The sequence below is a fragment of the Macaca thibetana genome, chromosome 13 (assembly GCF_024542745.1).
Source record: "Macaca thibetana thibetana isolate TM-01 chromosome 13, ASM2454274v1, whole genome shotgun sequence".
Taxonomy (NCBI): Eukaryota; Metazoa; Chordata; class Mammalia; order Primates; family Cercopithecidae; genus Macaca; species Macaca thibetana.
Genome location: NC_065590.1, coordinates 83,096,195 through 83,118,352, shown reverse-complemented (window position 1 = coordinate 83,118,352; position 22,158 = coordinate 83,096,195). Strand labels below are relative to the sequence as shown.

At 44.2% G+C, this 22,158-nt stretch overlaps 2 protein-coding genes across 5 annotated transcripts in view; both read left to right on the top strand.

The window, feature by feature from the left end:
- The window catches only part of FAM228B (family with sequence similarity 228 member B), a 51,241-nt gene extending 44,102 nt beyond the window's left edge, over positions 1-7,139 (top strand). Inside the window, 4 exon segments of the mRNA XM_050753665.1 lie at positions 1,750-1,873; positions 1,875-1,897; positions 5,138-5,194; positions 6,864-7,139. Coding sequence (XP_050609622.1) covers positions 1,750-1,873; positions 1,875-1,897; positions 5,138-5,194; positions 6,864-6,900 — 241 coding nt within the window. The 3' untranslated portion in view covers positions 6,901-7,139.
- Positions 7,140-12,548: 5,409 nt separating this feature from the next.
- The window catches only part of FAM228A (family with sequence similarity 228 member A), a 42,176-nt gene continuing 32,566 nt past the window's right edge, over positions 12,549-22,158 (top strand). For all 4 annotated transcript variants that reach the window (XM_050753671.1, XM_050753668.1, XM_050753667.1 and 1 more), the window contains exons 1-6: positions 12,549-12,620; positions 12,910-13,013; positions 15,236-15,304; positions 16,856-17,047; positions 21,064-21,151; positions 21,271-21,421. In XM_050753671.1, coding sequence (XP_050609628.1) covers positions 12,921-13,013; positions 15,236-15,304; positions 16,856-17,047; positions 21,064-21,151; positions 21,271-21,421 — 593 coding nt within the window. In that variant the 5' untranslated portion in view covers positions 12,549-12,620; positions 12,910-12,920. The remainder of the gene's footprint in view (positions 12,621-12,909; positions 13,014-15,235; positions 15,305-16,855; positions 17,048-21,063; positions 21,152-21,270; positions 21,422-22,158) is intronic.

The window sequence follows — 22,158 nt, the reverse complement described above, 5'->3', positions numbered from 1 at the left end:
TAACTTGTAACTATCTGGTTAAAAGTCATGCTGTCCCTCAGATATTGCTGGAGGGAATGTAAAATGGTGCAGCAACTTTGGAAGGCAGCTTGGCAGTTTCTCAAGATGTTAAACATTAAATTATTATGTGACCCAGCAATTCTGCTCCTAGGTTTCTACTCAGGAGTAATGAAACATATATCCACATAGAGGCTAGGATGTGGGTGTTCATAGCAGCATTATTCACAACAGCCAAAAAAGTGGAAACAACCCAAATGTCTATCAGCTGATGAATGGATAAAGAAGATGTGGTATATCCATACAATGGAATAGTGATACATGCTGCAACATAGACAAACTTCAAAACCATTGTACTCAGTGAAGGAAGCCAATAACAAAAGGCTACATATAGTATGTTTTTAAATACAAAATGTTCAGAAAAGGCAAATCTGTAAAGACAGAAGGCAGATAGTAGTTGCTTAGGTCTGGGGATAGGAGTGGAGAGTGACTTAATGAGCATGGAGCCTTGGGGTTGATGAAAATTTTCTAAAATAAGATTGTAGTGGTGTTGCAAAACTCTGTAACTATACTAAAAACCATTGACTTGTACACTTAAAATGGGTGAATTTAATGTCATATAAATTATACCTTATTAAAATTGTTGTTAACAATAAAAAAAAAAAACTAGCAAGGTGGAAGAAAAGTGAGCTTATGTGACTTTCTAGGAGATGAGCTTACAATTCTCTGTTCCTAAAAAGTGCCCAAAGTAAGCTGCAGTGGTTTCTTTTCCTGAACAGGCTCAGAATTTGTTGAATAAATACAGTGTGGCAGAAGCTGGAGGGCTTTTAGAGATGCTGGTATGACCAGCAGAGAGAATGACTGATTGTCTCCCGAGGACCTTAGTGATGTAAAGTAGAAACAGATGACAGCTGGGGAGGGCGCTGGCCAACATGGGCTTACTGTCCTTGAGGTGTGGTTTAACCATTTGCTGGGTTGCCTTTTGAATAGGAGCCACAATTGAGGGGAAAAAGGAAGTGTCCAAACTAAGCCCTATTTGCTTGGTAGCTGAAGGCCTTAAAAGATACAACGATTGATTGAAAAGATAGAATTGAGAATCACTCTTGCATATTAGGGTCCAAAAGAGTAAGTTCCTCTGCGATCCCTAATTGCCAGAGTCTCAAATAGACCTGTTTGGGTAAGACTTTAGGATAAATGGCATCTTAATTCTATTTAACTTTGATAAATGATATAAAAGGAGAGATTTTGTTCTCAAATACATCTTCTAGCAGAGCGAGACCCACATGTGAAGGAGGATATTGCGTTGCTGGAGTAGTGGGGTCCTATATTTTAGACTAGAGGCTTAAGTCTAGGCTCACTCTAGAAGGCGGAGGAAGACTGGATTCTCTTCCAGGAAAAGGGAAGCATCCCAGTTCTGGCAGCAGGGGTGGAGAAGGCACATTTGTCTTTGGCAGAGTTAGACCTTCTCAGGGAGGGCAAACTGGACAGCTCTGTGAGGGATCCTTCCCGCCAAAGGACCCAAAGCTGTCTGATGAAGCAGCACAGAGATTACAGATGAAACGGTGACTAGAGCAAGGCAATACTATTTATTTGGATTTATTTTCACACAAAAAACATGTAAATACATTTATTTTCACAAAAATACATACATTCACATAGAACTCATCACCTTCAAATTTAAATAAAAATATTAAGTGCTACAGTTGAGTTGAGAGTTAAGAGAATCCCTTCCTTTCTGGTTCCTTCGTGCAGAAACAAAGGGTCATCCTTTCTAGAAAGAGAACCGCTGTGTTATCGAGACGGAAAGAATCCAAGTGCCAAAGAGGCCAACTCTGAAGGGTATTTTTCTTCCTTGAGCCTCAGCCAGGAAGGAGGCAGAACGGGAGGAAGACCAGAATGGGTAAGAACTGGGGCTGTCCCATTTCATCATACATAAGGCGGCAACCGCCGATACCAAAATCTGAGCACCTGGGAACTTTCTTTGTATGGCAGGCTTCCAGGAAGAGAGGAGGCAGTGGGGAATAGGTTAGAAGCAGCTGAGGGGCAGGTGTCCTTTATTCAGAGGGAATGGAGAGAGCCACCTGCTCCCTGGTGGAGCCACACGGTGAGGGTGCCCCTGGTGGGTGGGCCACGCTGTCCAGGATTTCCCTAGCCCCTCTCTCGTTCTGCCATCTCTACCCTGTCTCTACCGTCTACCACTTAGCATAGCCAAGCCAGGGCCCACATTTTGTTAACCTTAAGGCAGTCAGGATAGGTAGAAAATTTTCAAAAGGACCAATACTAAATTAAAGTAGTAAAATTCGGGAAGTGAAAGCCCCCATATTGAGAGATTGCCGGCGGCAGAGAGGAGCACCCGTGCTTTCTCACTCGGCACCTCGTGACTCCTGGATTGCATTAGGGCCGAGCGAGGGCTTGTTCTCTGTGGACCCTGGAGTAGGCCCTGTGACTGGTGAAAAGGATTCCGGGAGAAAACTCATGAATAAGGGAGAAAGTGAGACTTCAGACTGAAATTACTAGAAATGCTTGGAAGTAAAGGAGGAAAATGAAACTGAGGAACCAGACCAGTTAATTAAAACCTGGAGTAACCAGGAGATCCAGAGTTTCCTAAAAGAATGGGAATTTCTTGCATTTGAAGAGTTGAGAAGAAGAATCATGAATTATTGAGAGGAATTGCCTAGTGTCTCAAGCAGGGGGGCATAAAGAAGAGCTGGCGCCGATATCTCCAGTTGACAAGCTTGCAGGGCTCATACTGGACTCCTCATGAGGCCAACTCAAGGCCAGGGAGCAACCCTGGCCCTGTCGTTACAGAGAGGCCCTACACAGGATTCTGGGATACAGATAAAAGGACAATGCCTTTTCAGGTCCTCTGTGCAGATGTGATCGTCCCTCCAACTCCTAGTGCCAGCCCCTGTCTGCTCTGAGGCTCTGCTATTAGTCCCCTATGTGATCTCCAAGAAGGATCTTCAGGTCCCAGATGGGGGCCCTCCACGGTCAGCTCCATGCCTGTCGTCTGCCGTTGTCCCTGCAGCCCCCAGCCCCTAGCAGCAGCTGTCAACCTCTTCTGACCCTGATCTCAGTTTTGAACTTAAAGACATTTAGAACCTGGATTCTTGATTCTGTGTGAATGACCATGGAAGAGCACAATTTTATACCCTGGTGCATGACTCCTTCCTCTCCCAGAATGTGCAATAAATGAAGAAAAAAGCCCCAACATTTAAAATGTAAAGTTTATAGAAATACTAGGTGTTGGGCCATGTGCGGTGGCTCACACCTGCAATCCCAGCACTTTGGGAGGCCGAGGTGGGCAGATCACCTGAGGTTGGGAGTTCGAGACCAGCCTGACCAATATCAAGAAACCCTGTCTCTACTAAAAATACAAAGTTAGCCGGGCGTGGTGGAGGGCGCCTGTAATCCCAGCTACTCAGGAGGCTGAGGTAGGAGAATCGGTTGAACCCAGGAGGTGGAGATTGCGGTGAGCTGAGATCATGCCATTGCACTCCAGCTCAGGCAACAAGAGCAAAACTCCCATCTCAAAAACAAAAAACTATCTATATATAGATATATATAGAGATAGATATATATTTACATATATATTTACATATATATAAATATCTATATTTATATTATCTATCTATCTATCTATCTATCTATCTATCTATCTATCTATCTATAGGTGTTTATAGAGCACAGATTTCTCATCCTAAAGGAATGATAGTTAAACTTGGTGGCCATTTGACTGAGCTAGCCCAACCTACCATTTCTGGGTCTAGGTAGAGCTTCTCCCTCCAGTTCTCCTGTCCAGAGTCAGCTGCTTAGGAGTGTATTCGAGAAGTCATGGCCTTCCTCCCCACGTGAATGGCTTGTCTTCTGAGTATCCTTCAATCTTGCCATCTTCCTTTCTGACTGTCTCTCCATTTCCCCACTCCTATCCCTAAAGGACAGGGGCGCTACTCTTTTACTCATTCATGAAAATTTACTAACCTTTTCTTTTGTGTGTTTAAGCTCCTTTTACTGCCATGTTTTGGTATCCTCTCATGTGCTTGCTTGCTTCCTCAAAATTTTAACAAGCGCCAACTCTGAGCCAGGCAGTGTTTGAGGGGCTGGAGACACAGTGGGAAACAAAACAGAGACGGCTCCTGTTTCCTGGAGCTTACATTTTGGTGGGGAAATAGACAATAGTCAACCAAATAAACACATAACATCACGTGAGTTAGTAATAAGGAAAACAAAGCAGGTAGAGGGGTGGGGTGGGAGGGTGGGGGATGAACGAAGAGGACTGTTTTAGGTGGAGAAGTCTGAGGAGGCTTCTCCTCTGAGATGACGTTTGTGCAGCAGCCTGAGGAACCCAGGGAGTGAGGCGTGGAGAGATCTGGGGGAAGAGTGTTGCGCAGATGGATGGGCCCAGGCAAAAGCCTGAGATGGGAGTGAAGCTGCTGTGTTCAGGAAACAGCAAGAAAAAGTGGGGAGGCTGAAGACAGTGAGTGCTGAGAGAGGGCGGGAGGTGAGGCTGGAGCAGAGGCAGGAGCCAGGCAGGTGGGGGTTACAGGCCGGGACAGGGAGTTAGAATAAAATTCAAAGTGTGAGGGGAAGCTGTGCGGAGGTTTGGAGCAGGGGAAATAATATCTAGTCAGCATTGTACAAAGAAGAGCATGGCTGCTGCATGAACAACTGCGGATGCTGGAGCCGAGGCAGGGCCGTCAGGCAGTGAGGACTCCAGGCTCCAATGTGGGTGGAGAGGAGCTGGCAGAGCTTCTTTGTCGGTGTGGAAGTGGGTGAAAGCGAGAAATCAGTGCAGAGGGGCCTGGGTGGATTGTCGTCATAGTCACTGACCCCTTAGGAAGGTCTAGGGGGAAAGCAGGTTTGCAGGGAGAGAAGTACAGAAGTGAGGAATAATCGTGTTTGGGGCTGATTCCATTGCAATCGTTACAATACCGAAGGAGGATTTGTAGGGTGTGATTTTAGAGCAACTGAACTCTTCCCCTCACTGTCCATTTAAACCTGTTCTGTTGGGGTTGGTTCTTCCCCTGCCCTGGGCATTCTCAGACAGTAAAAAGCCTCTGGTTATGAAGACAGTCTATTCAGTAACTAACATGGCCAGTCTTGTATAACATAATGACCAATGCTTCAATCTTCATTTAAGGTCTCCCTCCCCCCGTTTGGGGCTGCTGAAGCCAGAGCTGCAAGAAAGAAGAGGGAGGTAGATGTCTTCTCTCTTTCCCTTCTTACTGTCCTATTCCTTACCCCTCTTTCTTGCCACTGTGATTTCTGATATCTGCAGAGTCCACAGTGGTAGGGAGGAAAGAGAAGTAATGGGTGGGCAGGAAAGTTCTTACCTATTAATTTTATGACGATCTATTTTAGTGTAAGGCATTCTCTGGGCTTGGCAGGGGTTTGAAGCTATGGTTTTTCTCATGGGGCACTTCCAAGTAATCTTCAGAGAAAATTCCTATTGCTCGGAATTTCTTGCCAGATTTCTTTTCCAGCTGTTTGCTTAGGACTGTATCTGGCTCTGAGTATCTGATGGAACTGCCACTACTTCATTCTTCACTTAGGAACATAGGCTCTATCACCTCAAGAGATGCCGAGACTAAAATTAGATCCAATTCAGTATCTTTGTAGATGCCCATCCTACACCCAGGAGGAGATATACAGTAGGCAGGTGGAGGTACAGGTCTGGAGTTCAGGGGAGACTGGGGGTGGAGATAGGTTTTTGAGAGTCATCTTCATATAGATGCTACGTGAAATCATGCAATCACCTGGGGGTGAGTGTCAAAGAGAAGAGGGCCGAGGGCTAGTCCTGCGGAATACCAAGATTTAGAGGTTGGGGCAAGGAGGCAGAGCTGGTGAAGGAACATGCGTGGAGTGAGAGGCTGGTATGAAAGGAAGCAAAGCAGAAGTGTGTGCTGCTGCAGAGGCCAGTAGAGAAAGAGTTTCAGAAAAGAGGGCACGCTCAGCCACGTGGCAATGCTGCTGAGAGGGAGGTAAAATGAGGACTGGGAGATATAGGCGTAACTGCTGATTTTCATCAGAGAGGTTAAGTGGAGCAGCTGAAATGAAAGCTGATTAGAGTGGGTTCAGGAGAGAATTGGGGTGAGGATGTGGAGACAGAATAAGCAATGCTTTTGTGGGGTTTTGTTATAAAGTGGCTGGAGAAGGTGAGGCAAGGGAATGTTTTCATCAGCGATATTGATATGATAACATGTATGTTTCCTGATGGGAATGCTCCCATAGAGAGGGAGATTTGATGATGCTGGAGAGACAGGCGGCAGAATAGAAGGGCAGAGTCCGTCCACAGGTGAGGAGGTAGCACCCCGGACTTAGGTGGACAGGACACTCTATCCATTGTATGAAGACAGAAGGCCGAGTACATGGACGTAGGTCAAACTAGCTCAGTGGATTTTGCAAAAGAGTATTGTTTCCTTCTATTTACTCATTTTCTCAGTGAAGTGAGATCATCAGCTGATAGGCATAGAATAGAGATTTTTTAGAGGTTTGAAGAGAAAAGGAAAGAAAGGAACCTAGTATTTTCTGAATCACAATAATCCAAGTGTAAATTAGTACTCCAAACATGTTGACATCTGAAAGTTGAGACCACCGGAGTTCCCTCAAATCACGTCACACATCAGTGATCTGCCCATCTATGTGACCACATCCCTGAATCTCAGTGCTTCTGACTCCAGACAGCGTGAGGAAAGGCTGAGGCAGGAGGCCCAGGTGGAGACCCTGCCTGAGAGATGAGTCACTGGGCTCTAGCAGGACAGGCTTCTGGGGGATCAGCCCAGCTTAGCTGGGGAACACTTTCTGCTCTTGCAAGCCCCTCATCCCCCATACCACACTCAACTCTTCCGTTTTGTCACCTTCAAAAGGTTTCAGCAACCAAGGAGCACACACTCTGATCCTTGATTGGTGAAAGGATACGCAAAATCAGGCTGCTTCAGAGGAAGTCATCTGCTCGCAGGAATCAGGGTGAAGGCCAAGGAAGGCACTCAAGAATTGTCCTGTCTCTAGAAAAAAGCATCTGCCACAAACTTCCTTTAATTTTTGAGTTCAGTGTCTGTGATAATTAAGAAATGGCAATACCATGTATTTTCCCCCGAAGTTAATATTGCTGAATGAACCAATAAAAATAATTACAGCTCCCTTACTAAGTGTCTATCTTTGTTTATTTGGTTTGTTCCTAAATTAAGGTATGCTCCCTTTGGTCACGCACCCTTCATGGCCACAGCCACATATCCTCCTGAGGTTTTTTCAACATTAGAAAATTTTAAAATTCATTTGGGGTTGGCGAGGTGAGGTGACTCACACCCATAATCCCAGTACTTTGGGGAGGCTGAGGCATGTTGCCCAGGCTGATCTTGAATTCCTGGGCTCAAGTGATCCACCTGCCTCGGCCTCCATCCGAACACCTGACTTGAGGTCAGGAGTTCAAGACCAACCTGGCCAACATGGCAAAACCCTGTCTCCACTAAAAATACGAAAATTTGCCAGGTGTGATGGCACACACCTGTAATCCCAGCTACGTGGGAGGCTGAGGCATGAGAATTGCTTGAACCCTGGAGATGGAGGCTGTCGTGAGCCGAGATTGCGCCACTGCACTCCAGCTTGGGTGACAGGGTAAGACTGCATCTCAAAAAAAAAAAAAAAAATTAATGTAGGGTATAATTACTTGCTTGCTGATTCTAAACATCGCCTTCTGGCTTTTGTTGAATTTGAATCTTTGTCACAGGAAGACACAGTAGGACACAGAGCATAGGAGTGGAATTCTGTTTTCCGTAGGCAAAGGGACACCATAGTAACCTTTTTAAAAGACTTGGGGGAGTCTGATTTCTTCAGTTTTGTCTGTTCCCCACATACATATAATTCCAAGATCTCCCTCTTTCCTAGTCAATGCCCTAGATTTTGTATAAAAGACTGGCAGCAATGTTAATCCAACTGGAGTTGCAATTCAGCAACCTACAGGATCAATTTATGAACTTGAGGGTCACAGATGGAATAAGATGTATTAAAAATGGTGGCCCTATATTTTAATGCCTTTCACATTCTGGCATCTGAGTTTCATATCGTCTTGCTTTAAATTATCCATTTTTCTCTCATTCCATATTCCTCATCCTCTTTATTCTACCATGACAGTTATCTAGTCTCCCAATGTCTCACCCCCAAACAACATATGGTTGTAAGTGAAACTAGATTTTTTTTCTTTCTTTCTTTTTGAAACAGGGTCTCGTTCTGTTGCCCAGGCTGGGGTGCAGTGGCATGATCATGGCTCACTGCAGCCTGGACCTCCCAGGCTCAAGCAATTCTCAGCCTTTCAGCCTCCCGAGTAGCTGGGACTACAGGTGCAGACCATCATGCTTGGCTTATTTTTTGTAGAGAAGAGGTTTCACCATGTTGCCCAGGCTGATCTTGAACTCCTAGGCTCAGGCGATCTACCTGCCTCAGCCTCCCAAAGTGCTGGGATTACAAGCGTGAGCCACTACACCTGGCTGAAAACTAGATTTTTAAAAACTTTATACTATCAACAATTTCAGAGAAGTATAGAAAAAATAGTGATAATTGTATAATGAATCCTTATGTATCTGACATCCAGCTTCAATACTGATTACCTCATGGCCAGTCTTGCTTGTGTATATGCATACCTACTTCTCAACTCTAACTGGATGACTTTGAAGCAAATCCCAGGTATAGTATCACAAATATAGTTGCTCATTCCATATGGTGAAGAGAAGACACCTTTCCTTTCCCTGCACTTTGACATGAATACCAATTCCAAATACCTCACATTTCCTCTGAAGCATTGTACTATTTCTGTATTATTTGAGATCATTTGTGTTGTAAGTAACAAGCTAACCAGAGCTAACATAAGCACAAATGGAATCCATTGGTCCCTGGTGGTCTAGTGGCTGGGATTAAAAAGAAAAAGAAAAAAAAAAAAAAAGAATTCGTTGGAAGAGTCCCAAAGCATCTTACAGAACCCTGAGAAAAAACTGAATTCCACAGGAAGGGCAGGAACCTTGATAGCACTGGCCCCTGAGCAGCAGTCATCTCAGACCCTTCTAGGCTGTTGTCATGAACGTGACTCACACACCTTTCCAAGTCTCTGTTTTGGTTAGAAGTCTGTAATCCTAGAAGAAAGCCAGGAGAATCTGATCCTAGACTTGGGTCAGGTGTGTACTCCTTGACCAATTAGTCACAGAGAAGAACAGGAAGGTGCTCCATCGAGCCAGGTGAAGTGGCTCACGCCTGTAATCCCAGCACTTCGGGAGGCCGAGGCGGGTGGATCACCTGAGGTTAGAAGTTCAAGACCAGCCTGACCAAAATGGCGAAACCCCATCTCTACTAAAAGTACAAAAATTAGCTGGGCATGGTAGGGGGGGCACCTGTAATCCCAGCTGCTCAGAAAAGCTGAGGCGGGAGAATCGCTTGAACCCAGGAGGGGGAGGTTGCAGTGAGCCAAGATTGCGCCACTGCACTCCAGCCTGGGCAGTAGAGCAAGAGACTCCGTCTCAAAAGCAAACAAACAAAAGTCTACCTCTGAGTGGAATCAGGGATTTGCCAGAGATGGGACCACGCAGGCATTTCTAATCCACCACGTGGAGCAAGGAGGCCAGGAATCACTGAAGAAAGCTGAGCCCGAAAAGGCAGACAGGAATCTTACACGTCATGCTAAAGGGTTTGGAATTTATGGGGAGACCCTGAAGGATTTTATAATACTCTATAGTTTTTGGCATTTTTTCCCTTTTATATTACCTCATCAGTCAAAACAGACTTCTAGAAATCACACCAGCATTAAAGGGATATTGTTACTTCACCTTGACTTTATATAGAAGGAGAAAAGTTTCGGTAAATCAATTCTGTTCCATGAATCAGTCATTAATGCCTTCTCCATAGCCATTCCTCTGTTCAAGTGAGTAAGTTTAGAAATTCTCTTAAGTTTTCTTTATAAAAGGCAGCCTAAATCTATTTCACACTTTTAAAATAAAAATCTAGGTGCAAGTTTGTTCTTATGGTTAAGATTAACATGTACACCTCACAAACATTGGGACTTTTGTTTTCTGAGACAAGGTCTTGTTCTGTCTCCCAGCTGGAGTGGAGTGATACAGGCACGGCTCACCTCAGCCTCAACCTCCCAGACTCAAGCAATCCTCCCGCCTCAGCTTTCTGAGTAGCTGGCACTACAGGTGCCCGCCACCATGCCCAGCTAATTTTTAAACATTCTGTAGAGACAAAGTCCTATTGTGTTGCCCAGGCTGGTCTTGAACACCTGGTCTCAAGCAGTCCTCCTACCTTGGCCTCCCAAAGGGCTGGGATTACATGCATGAGCCACCATGACTGGCCTAGACTTTTTGATTTAAAGAGACTCTTTGGATAGGAATGCTTTTCTCTGTTACAGTTATAACTGACTAAAAACACTAGCCATGCCAAAATGGCAACCAGAGGCCAACTGCAAAGCTTCAAAAGCTTTGATGCTCTCCTGGTAGACAAGTCTTCAGTCTCTTAAATGTTTTTTTAATATGTTGACATTGAAATTTCATTTTGTGTAGATGTCGGGATTATGTCTCATTCATTTATTTATTCATCATTCACTTAGTAAGTATCTAAGTGCCTGTTTTTCCCAGGTGCTCTGCCCAGTTCTGGGGATATAAGGATGAGCCAACGTAGGCCCTCTGTCTTAAAGTTAGTAGGAGAAACAGTGACAAAAGATTTTAATACTATGAGATTAACTTAGTTGTGGTATGTAGAAAGAGACACAGAGCCTGCAGCAAGAGCCTAGGTGAAGACTCAGTGAAGCACTACCTATTGAAAGGAGAATGTTTCAAATCCTTAACAGTTATTTCCACCATGTAAAAAGGTGACATTGCCAGGGAACATCAAGTAAAGAGATAAATGCTCAGGTAAGCTTTTAAATCATATGAGATTGATATAATTTGATTCAGTAAATCAGGGAAACTTTTATTTTCAAATGAAGTAAGGAAGAAGCTAGGAAGAAATTAAAAATCCGATTTTGAATCACCTTTTGCTTATACTTAATGTAGTTTAAGCCATCAGTGTATTATACTTTTCTGCGTATGTCTACTCAACAGGAATTTTCTGTTTGCCTGCTATTTGGGTCAGTCATAGATGGTCCCATGTTATGAGAAAGATGTAAAGATGAGATAGATTCAGCTACTTTTCTTGAGAAGATTATACCATATAAGGAACTAATTTGCTGAATGGTCCCTCAGTTAGCCTGACTAGAATCTCTAAATCATGGTCTACACAGCAGTAAACGAGGAACTTTGGCCCCTCAAGTATCAATGAATGCTAGCTGGGGCACCTGGATTCCTATCTCCACCTGGCAGTAATGAGGTAACCTCATTAACCCTATTCGATTGGTGTTGGAGAAAGCCAGCTAAAACAAAGTTTAAAATCCAGAGTCTCATAATATAAACTGAAAATGTTCAGACTTCAATAAAAAATAATCATATCAAGAACCAGGAAGATCTTTCGTTGAATGAAAAAGACAATCAATAGAAACCAACACTGAGATGACAAAGGTGTTAGAATAAGCCCAAAAAGACTTTTAAAGTTGCTATGAGAAAAATGCTTCAATGAGCAAATATGAATACACTTGAAGCAAATAAAAAAATAAAAATCCTGAGCAAACAGGAGATATAAAGAACCAAATGAAAATTGTAGACCTGAAAATTACAATAGCCAAAATAAAAAGCTCAGCAGGTAAGCTCAACAGTAGAATGGAGAAGATGGAGGAAAGAATCAGTGAGCTGGAAGATAGAACAATAAAAATTACCAAATCTGAAAAAATGAGAAAATAGACTGGGGGTGGAGGAAAGAACAGAGGCTTAAGGGCTGTGGGGGCTATAATAATATTCATATCATCAGAATCCCAGGACGAGAGACACAGGCAGGACTAAAAAAAATACTTGAAGAAACATTGGCTGAAAACAGTAATCCTTGTTAATATCCTGTATCTTGATGTAGCTATGTCAAATCTTGGTTGTGATAATGTATCATACCTTAAACTATTAACAATAATTCCTAGATATCATTAAATATGTAGTCAGAGTTTTGGTATTTTCCTGATTGGCCCAAGTGTTTTGAAGTCGGTTTCTTCACATCAGAATCCAAACCAGGCCCACCTGTGGCACCTTCACCCTTCAGTGGGAGTGAGAAGCCGGACGCGTTACTTAAAACCATTCCTCTTACGCTGCCGCCCTCAATCTTCCAGGTAAATGGCAAATTCTCTTTCGTATTAATGTACAGGCCTCGATAAAAGTCCAGAAGGGCGGCGGGGGCCTAGGCGGTCGAAGGCCCGCGTGCCCGCCGGGGCCGCGAGGGAAGGGCGCCCCCGAGACAGCCGTGGAGGGAGGGCGAGGGCCAGGCGCTGGGCTGCATCACTGTGCACTGTTTGCTGTGAAATCAAATGGCGCCCTTCCCTTTCCCGGGACGTCGGCGTCCCCTTCCAGCTGGCGTCGGGGCAGCACTCCGGGGCTGGCGTGGCGCATGCGCCCCGACGCGCGGGCTCGCGGGCTCGTTTCTCCGTTGCAGTTCCAGGACGCGGCCGCGGGGGAGCCCCACCGGCACGGAGCCGCGGGGCCTGCGACCACCCCCGCGGCTGGCCTGAGGTGGGGCCCGGGGAGGCCTGCGGGCCTGGGGGTCTCAGAGCCCAGGGAGGGCGGTGGCAGGGCCAGGGCGGCGCGGCCCGGCGGAAGGGCCCGCTTCGGCCCAAGGACGACACGGGAGCGGGTAGCCGGGCCTGTTGAAGCGCCCAGGGCGCCGAGGATCCCGGTTTGTTGGGTGACTGGGCCCAGCTAGAAAGGGGCCAAGCGGGATTCGAACACTCCCTCAGCCCACAGGCCCAGCTCTCAACGGTAACCGTTGTCCCCAGCCTCAGTTTACCTTTTCTTCCCTCAGGGATTCTGTCCATGGCTGCCACCAAAACTTGGATTTACGATCAACATTTCAGGCCAGAAAAGTTAAGAGAATGGCCGGAGCCCGAGTCCGTTTCTTTAATGGAGGTGAGAGAACGTGGCGTTTTGAGACGTCATTTTGGCGGTGGGACCCCTCGAGTCTGGGAATTGTTTATCTTAATCTCGCTTCTGTTCTCAGGATTGGGACAGTGCCTGGTTTAAAGCAGGCGTTGAAGGGGAGTGTTCCGGGCTCAGATTTGGCCGAGAGTGTGGCCGAGAGTGTGGCCAAGAGTGTTTCCAGTCGCCAGCCTGGGGACTGGTGCACCGACGGGGGCAGGCGGGTGGGTGAAGGCAGCAACCCCAGCTCCCCGGTAGGAGAAGCCAGGTCTGGGCTTGCCAGTCAGTTCTGCTTTAGGATCTGGTAATGATTTTCTCATAAAGTTTCATTGTTTTGTATCATCCTATGATTTGCCTCGCCGTGAAAAACTCTTGGAAATTTCCCCTTTTGCCCTGGTGGCAGTCGGAGTAGTGAGACGCTTAATTTTTCTGTGTGTGCGCGCACAGAAAGCCGTGGATTTCAGAAGTGCTGCTGCAAATCATGACCTTTTCCTTATATTTCCTGACAAAATCACAAAGAAGAGCCATCAAAGACAGAAACTGTTTAATTTCTTTAAACAGAAAAAGATTATTTGGCAATCTGACTCAAGAGTGTACATAACATTTGCTAACAGTCTTACTAGGATGTTCTTTAAGAAGGTGACTTCCCAAGATGCTTGTCAACGTGTTTCTGCTTCTCCAAATAAATAAATAGATTGATTCTAAATTTATATTGTAGTGTCAGGATACATGTTTAATTGTTTTACATACTTTTTCAGTTACCATCTTCTTTTTAATTAAAAAAATATTTTAGAGACAGGTTCTTGCTCTGTAGCCCAGGCTGGGGTGCAGTGGCCCAATCATAGCTCACTGTAACCTCAAACTTCTGAACTCAAGTAATCCTCCTGCCTGGGCCTTCGAAGCCCTAGGATTACAGACGTGAGCCACCCTGCCTGGCCTGTCATCTTAAAATAAGTCTGAGAAGGCTTTAAAGCAAGATCCTCTTCATATTACAAAGAGCTTTATTTTAGAGAAGACCTGGGTAGCTGTTTAAATGTCATTTTAGATCTCATGTGAAGCTATTAAATACATGGGTAAAAACAACTTTCATTTTTGAGATTTCTCTTATTCACAGATTTGGTGTTTGAGTTTGGCGTTTAGTTTGTTGTGATGCATTCAGTGTGGCAGAACAGAAAGAAGAATCAAATTGAATAACAGTTCTAAGAACCTTTATCATTTTTCATCAATAATTTTTAATGTAATAGTTTATCTCTTCCAGATACTGGATTTTTATTGCCTTTTCATTTGTTCACACTTAGTCCTATAAGGATAAAAGCTAGAGATTAGTTTATAGTGATCCAACTGAAAAAGCCCTAAAGTGGGGATTAAAATGCATCGGCTTTACCCAAACTCATAATGGAAACAGCAAGTCCCTAGATGTGGATGATATTGGTTGGAGGCCACGAGCTCCCACTAATTAGCTCTGAGACTCTGGACTAGTTGAACTAAAGGGAATTTTCTGTGGTTTTTGACTTATGAAGAGATCTAGCAAAAGGCAGAAAACTTCAAGGGCCCTTTAAAACATACCTACTGGCTGGATGGGGTGGCTCACACCTATAATCTCAGTACTTTGGGAGGCCAAAGTGGGTGGATCACTTGAGGTCAGGAGTTCGAGAGCAACCTGGCCAACATGGTGAAACTCCCTCTCTACTAAAAAATACAAAAATTAGCCAAGTGTGGTGTCACGTGCCTGTAATCCCAGCTACTTGGGAGGCTGAGGCAGGAGAATCACTTGAACCCAGAGGGCTGAAGTTGTAGTGAGCCAAGATTGTACCACTGCCCTCCAGCCTGGGTGACAGAGCCAGACTTTGTCTCAAAAAGCAAACAAAAAACACCTACTGAATGCCTGAAAAGAGGATTCCTTTAGTAAGCTTTTTAGTGCTTTAAAACATAATTTAATAATATACTATCAGGGATTTGTTTTAAAATAGTCTGGGTGTGGGGGTGCTGAATAATGAGATTTGTTAGATGACATAAGATTGACTCAGAATTAATCACTCTTGAACCTGGTTGATGGGTTCATGGAGAATGGGTTTAGAAATTTTCCATATATTTATGTTACATAATAAGCCTCAAGATTTACGCTGAAACTATTGGGTAAAGTACACTGAGTTTTGTCATTGTAGTTTGTTGCTTCAGGATTTACAGCCTAATATCCAATTCTGTAATTTTAGGTATTAGCTAGAGAAGACATTGATGAAGCAGTACGTGCAATATTATTTAGAGAAAATTCTGTTGTGAAGGTAAGAGTTGGCTCCATACTGCATTCTAAGTGTGTTCTAGGGGAGCAAGAGTGTGCAGAACGACATGGCCAAGAGTCATGTCACCATGATCCAAGAGACTCATTTTGCAGGGGGAATGAGGATCCTGTAATTTACTTGTTTGTACTACATGGATCTGAGGTCATGCCCCCTTCTTGCAGGATCACTAAGAGGTCCCTAATCCCACTTGGATCTGTCCTGAAGGGATCTGAGAAATTGTCCTAATTGCTCCTTCTCTTCGTCCTGGTACTGAATAGAAACTCTTTCCTATTCACACTTGCCTCTTTCTCATGTGTTCCCACTTGCAGTGGGGATATAGAAAATCACTAGAGGCCGGGCGCAGTGGCTCACGCCTGTAATCCCAGCACTTTGGGAGGCCGAGGCGGGCAGATCACAAGGTCAGGAGATGGAGACCACAGTGAAACCCCGTCTCTACTAAAAATACAAAAAATTAGCCGGGCGCGGTGGCGGGCGCCTGTAGTCCCAGCTACTCAGGAGGCTGAGGCAGGAGAATGGCGTGAACCCGGGAGGCGGAGCTTGCAGTGAGCTGAGATCAGGCCACCGCACTCCAGCCTGGGCGACAGAGCGAGACTCCATCTCAAAAAAAAAAAAAAAAAAAAAAAAATCACTAGAAACAAAATAAACTTTTAAGGGTTATGACCAATCAGTAACTGATAGTCACTACGAAGTTAGCTTAAGGGACATTTAATTTCAATGAGAGAGATGGAGTTATAATACTTTGGGAGGCTGAAGCAAGAACATTGCTTGAAACCAGGAGTTTGAGAGTTTGAGACCAGCCTGGGCAACATAGTGAGGCCCCGTCACTACAAAAAATTTAAAAATTAGCCAGGCATGGTGGCACGCACCTGTAGTCCCAGCTACTCAGGAGGCTGAGGCAGGAGGATCGCTTGAGCCCAGGAGGTTGGGGCTGTAGTGAGCTGTGACCATGCCACTATACTCTAGCCTGGGCGACAGAGTGAGACCTTGTCTTTTAAACAGACAAAAAAAGAATAAAGCTTTGACATTTGAATTGCGATTTACAATTTATAAAGAAAGTGCACATAAATTCCCATTTAAGCATCCGAAGAGATAGATGGGATTACCTCACTTTCACAGGCCAGAGAGAGGTATCACAGTCTGGTGTGCTTTCTACTCTACCAATTTTGTCACAGACTTTCCTGATGGTGAAGGCTAGACACAGGATGGGTGACCAGGGAATGCTTGGAAATCCTGAAAAAGAAACAAGAGTTTCATGTGTTAGGAATAGCTTAATCTGATTCATGAGTTAGATGTGGTTTAATCTGAAGGCACAGTTGTGGTTTAGAAGTTTATATGAGTTCTTCTGCTCTGTGTTCCCAGCTTCTCTTACTGTACTTTATTCTGTGCTTCAGTTATCTTATACTGGGACTTTGCAACCCAAATGTGGCTGAGAGTTTAGTAGTGGGAACAGATGTTTTTTTCCCCCTTACTCAAATGACAATAAGTGAAACATTTCTTTATAATTTATTTTCCTTGTTTGTATCACTTCACTAGAGATTGGATACGTATTTTCAGCATCTGGATACTTTTAAGGAAAGAAGAAAAGAGATGTTACATAAAAAATGGGTTGAAAACGTTGCAGAGCCTCTTCAGCAGAGAATTATGGAAAAAGTAATTTCATATAAAGGGCTTAAAAAAATGAAACAAGAGAATGTTGAATATTATTTACAGCACAGACATAAAATGGTACTGATGTTTTATTTTTCAAATAAAGTATAATTTGAAGAGTTAGTCTAACAATTTCACTGGTTATACAAATAGCCTCCAGCTTATTTTTGTATTTAAGATGAGTTCATTGAATTGTAATACACGTACTGCATTCTTAAGCCTGAGGTTGGAGGGGATAGGAGTGTTGACTTGGAACTAGATTTGTCAGGAATGATTTTATGTAGATGTTAATGGAGTTACTGTGGCTTAAATCATAAGGGCATTTGTCATTTACTTCACAAGAAATTGAGAGGTAGGTGGTCTCGTGGTGGTTCTGACAGCATAACAATGTCAGATTTTTTCCTATTCTATTCTGCTATCCTTAGTATTTTCAGTTTATCCCCATCATTCTCACATTTGCCGGATGGTTGCTTATAGCTCCAGACATTAGGTCTTCATTCAGGGCAGGAAGAAGAAGGGGTAAGGAATGGTGCCAGGGGCCTCTTCTCTTACACTACTCCTTTGCAGGAAGCAAAAAGAGTCTCCAGAGGCCCCTAGTCAGCTTTCCCTTAGGTCTCTTTGGCCAGGACTGGGTCATGAGGCAAGTCCTAGCCATAAGCAGGGCCTGGAAAGCCACTGTGGCTTTCTCATCTCTCTAGTAGGAAGTGGGCAAAGGAGAATGCTATTGCATGGCTGAGTTAGCCAACCAGTAGGTGTTAGGACTAACAGTTTCTATACTCTGTTCTACAGTTTGGCTTTACAAAACAACAAAATTTGGTTTCTTAATTTGAAGATTTCTTTGATTTTGAGGTCAGGACTCTCTTTCAGAATTTAGGTCTATCTATTTGCAGTACCAAATGCAAATCTGTTAACTTCTGGTGTGCACTACTAGATCTTTTTTTCTTACCTCCACATATCTAGTAGATATGTAGAGTAGTGGCTGGGTGCAGTGGGTCACCCCTGTAATCCCAGCACTTTGAGAGGCTGAGGTGGATGGATTGCTTGAGTCCAGGAGTTTGAGTCCAGCCTGGGCAACATGGCAAAAACCCATTTGTACAAAAAAAAAAAAAAAAAGCCAGGTGTGGTTCTGTGCACTTGTAGTCCCAGCTACTTGGGAGGTTGAGGTGGAAGGATCACTTGAGCCTGGGAGGCAGAGGTTGCAGTGAGCCATGATCGTGGCACTGCACTCCAGCCTGGGTGACAGAGTGAGACCCTAGAGTAGGTTAGCTGAAATATTAGAGCATTTAAGCATATTTACTGAGCACAGTTTCTGAATATTTACCTTAAATACTTTTTCCTACACACTCTTAAGGGGCAGAGCTCAAGATTGAATCCAGATCTCCAAGGTGCAGAGTCTTATATTTGTGTCCAGAAATGTGATTTCATGGGTATAGGGAGGAAGATCTTAGAAATGGCATGTGTCGAAGTCCAAGTGATTTTAAATGTCAGTAAAGTCATTGTGAATCAACCATATGAGCTGGATTCCCAGAAAACATACAGCTCTCAGGCAAGAGAGGCTGTGCTTAGAGTGGGAAGCATCAGAGTCTTGGTCCATCCTGTCCTCATCCTGTCATTCCTGATGTCGCACTGTTGAAGGGACACTCATCAGTTGCAAAACCTTTAGAAAAGAGTTGAGTCTTGACACCACTTTATAGGAAGAAAGCTGGAAAGATGTGGGGTATTTGGCCCAAGGAAAAGACGACACGAGGGGGAATGAACCTTTTAAGTATTTTAAAGGCAGACATTAGCCGATGAATTAGATGTATAGAACTAGTGTCTGAACCTGCAAGTTACAAGGCAGATTTAAACTCAACCTAAGGGCAGACTTTCTTGGTTAAAATTACCAAAAAAAAGTACCTGCCCCATGGAGCAGAAAGTTCTCAAAGGCCCATGGATGACTTCAGACCAAAGCTAGATGATTACTTCTCCCAGAAGGTGGTGGAGTCTCATTGCAGTCTAAATTACTTCAGCAGTTTCTTCCAACCCTTTGAAGCTATGCTTTTATATAAAAATGAAATACAGTATTTGACTTTTATAATATGAATCTTGCAAAACAGTTTGTATCTAGTGATTTTTCCCTTAAGTATATTTTGTATCTGAAGGAAATTATATGTGAAGACTGTTATAATCCTGAAGTATACAATCCCTTTTTAAATTTTTTAAATTTTTCTTTGAGACGGAGTTTCGCTCTTGTTGCCCAGGCTGGAGTACAATGGTGCAATCTTGGCTGACTGCAACTTCCGCCTCCGGGGTTCAGGCAGTTCTCCTGCCTTAGCCTGCCAAGTAGCTGGGATTACAGGCATGTGCCATCACGCCTGGCTAATTGTTTGTATTTTTAGTAGAGAAGGGGTTTCATCATGTTGGTCAGGCTGGTCTTGAGCTCCTGACCTCAAGTGATCCACCTGCCTTGGCTTCCCAAAGTGCTGGGATCATAGGTGTGAGCCCCTGTGCCCGGCCTACGATCCTTTTATATGAAGAAAAACCAAATTATAAAAGGGTAGAGCAGGTTTCTTTGGTTTTTTATTCTTAGGAGCTCTGGAGTTGGGGAAAACCTAGTCATTTTAGAAGTCTTGTAGTTATTCTCTATTTTAAAAAGTCTACAAAAGCATTTCCTTTGAGTTTTAGAGTAGGAACTCAAAGTAATTTAGACTCCTGTGGAATTTACACTGTGCACAAGGCACGGATATGTGTGATCACTTGTTCATTCATTTACTCACATTCAGCAAACTTGAAGCACAAGAAGGAGAGAGAGAGGTGTGGCAGCTTGTGCAGTGGAGTGCGGCGAGTGTCACAGAAGTCAGCACGGGGATTGTGGGACTTGGGAGGGAATACTCCTTTCCAGCGGAGATACAGGAGGAATTTCAGCACAGGCTGCCCATGAGAGCTCATACTTGAGGTTGTAATGAGTCTTCAGATTTTTAAACCGCCAATACAGGGTTAAAACTGAGAAATGTAGGTTTCAGTTTTTCGCTCCCATGCAGCAGAAGTAGCTACCTGATATGACTATTACTTTTTTAAAAGATATGTATGGCTCTGAAGGTGGAAGCGGTTTCTTATGCTTCTCCCAGAGAACCGAGCCAGGTCGGTCATATGAAGATGAACAGATTCTTTTGGTTCTGGGTAGAATGTCATCATCTGGGGTGCTGGAGGCAGTACATGTTATGCTGCCTGGTTTATTCAGTAATTGTTTACCTAGCACTTCAGTCCAGCACTGCGATGAGTGCTGTGGGGGAAATGGAGGGGAAAAATAGTCCCTCTGTCTAAGGCTTATCAGGAGCGGGGAGAAAAAATACTTCTGTATGTCCCTACCCTTTGACATAAACTCATAGCTCTGGTCACCTGACCCTCTGTTCTCACAGGCCTTTACAGACCAGTCGTCAGCTTCCCCAGGAGACATGCGTCCTCCCAGTCTGGGTTAGGAGCACTGCCCCTGCTCCTACAGGATCCTGAGCTGGCCCCTCTCAGGACTAGATTGTCACTGTGGATAACTAGGCTGTTCTAGACTAGGAGATCCTTGAAGACAGGATCTAGCCTGGATGTGGCACACAATGGCAACACAAATATTTACTGGCTGATGCAATGACACAGTAGAGCACTTAACAGAAGTGCGTCTCTTCTCTCTGGGCGGCCCTCCCTCCCTCCCTCAGTTCAGCCATTTAAGGCTCTGTGCGACATCCTCATCTGAGGTGATGCCCTTCCACTGATGTGTAGATTGGCACATTCCTGGGCCTTCTCAGCTGCTTTGGTGTACAGTAAGGGCATACTTGCATGCTTAGGTCAGACTTTATTTAAATTTCAACGTTTGGATTCGGGGGTATACATATAGGTTTGTTACATGGGTATATTGCATGCTGCTGAGGTTGGGGTGCGACTGAATCTGTCACCCTGGTAGTAAGCAGAGTCCCGAATAGGTCGTTTTTCAACCCTCGCCCCCTCCTGCCCTTCCCACTCTTGTAGTCCTCAGGGTCTATTGTTCCCATCTTTATGTGGAACACATTTTAAAAGCTTAATACAGGCTGCACTCTGGTCCTGAAAGAGTCTCATTTTTCTTGTAGGTTACAGTCCCACCATTTGTTGATCCTCTGCTTCAAAGACAGCAAGAGGTGGATGAAGAGAAGAGAACTGGTCTTCAATGTGAGACAGGTGCTTTGTGATCACTGGGCCTCATTTTTTTGAGACTGCTAATTGTCCAGTGACTTCTCACTCCAAGAGCAACTGGAGTTCTTGAAGAGTGTTGATTTTGATTTTTTATCTTCCTGTAGGAAAACGACATTCCATCAAAGAATTTAAAGAAATAGAGAAGGCTAGGCTGCATGCCAGCTCACCCTACTTCACTTTCACTTCACATTGTGTGATTCCAAAAGAGTGGCATAAAGCCTCCGCAAGAGCCAGGAGTAAAACTTACAAATACAGGTACAGATGAGCAGAACAAATATTTGTTTAACTTGCAACTTCCTTTATTTCCTACTGAAGCTCTTGTAACTAGTCACACTTTTGTCTTTTAGTAGTTTATAGTTTTATTATTACTATCATCACATTTGTATTATGAAATATATGTAGAGGACAGAATAAAACATAAACAGCTTAACAAGTCCCTGAGTCAGTCCTGTGGAATCACTAGCCATTTCAAGAAAGGGATCCTGCCCCCTCCCAAGACAGTCTCTTCCCTGCCCCAGAGCTCTCTTCACTTTATAAGTGTTCACTTCCTTGCTCTCCCTGTGGTGTTATCAACTAACTTTGTGTCCCTAAACAATATAGTTTATCTTGCATATTTTTGAATTTCATATAAACAGAACCTGAAAGCATTTATTCTTTTATGACTGACTCTTTAAAAAACATCTCTATTAAGATATAATTTACAGGCCGGGCACGGTAGCTCACGCCTGTAATCCCAGCACTTTGGGAGGCCAAGGCAGGTGGATCACCTGAGGTCAGGAGTTTGAGACTAGCCTGGCCAACATGGTGAAACCCCATCTCTACTAAAAATACAAAAATTAGTTGGACATCGTGGCAGATGCCTGTAATCCCAGCTACTCGGGAGACTGAGGCAGGAGAATCACTTGAACTCGGGAGGCAGAAGTTGCCATGAGTCGAGATCACGCCACTGCACTCCAGCCTGGGCAACAGAGTGAGACGCCATCAAAAAAAAC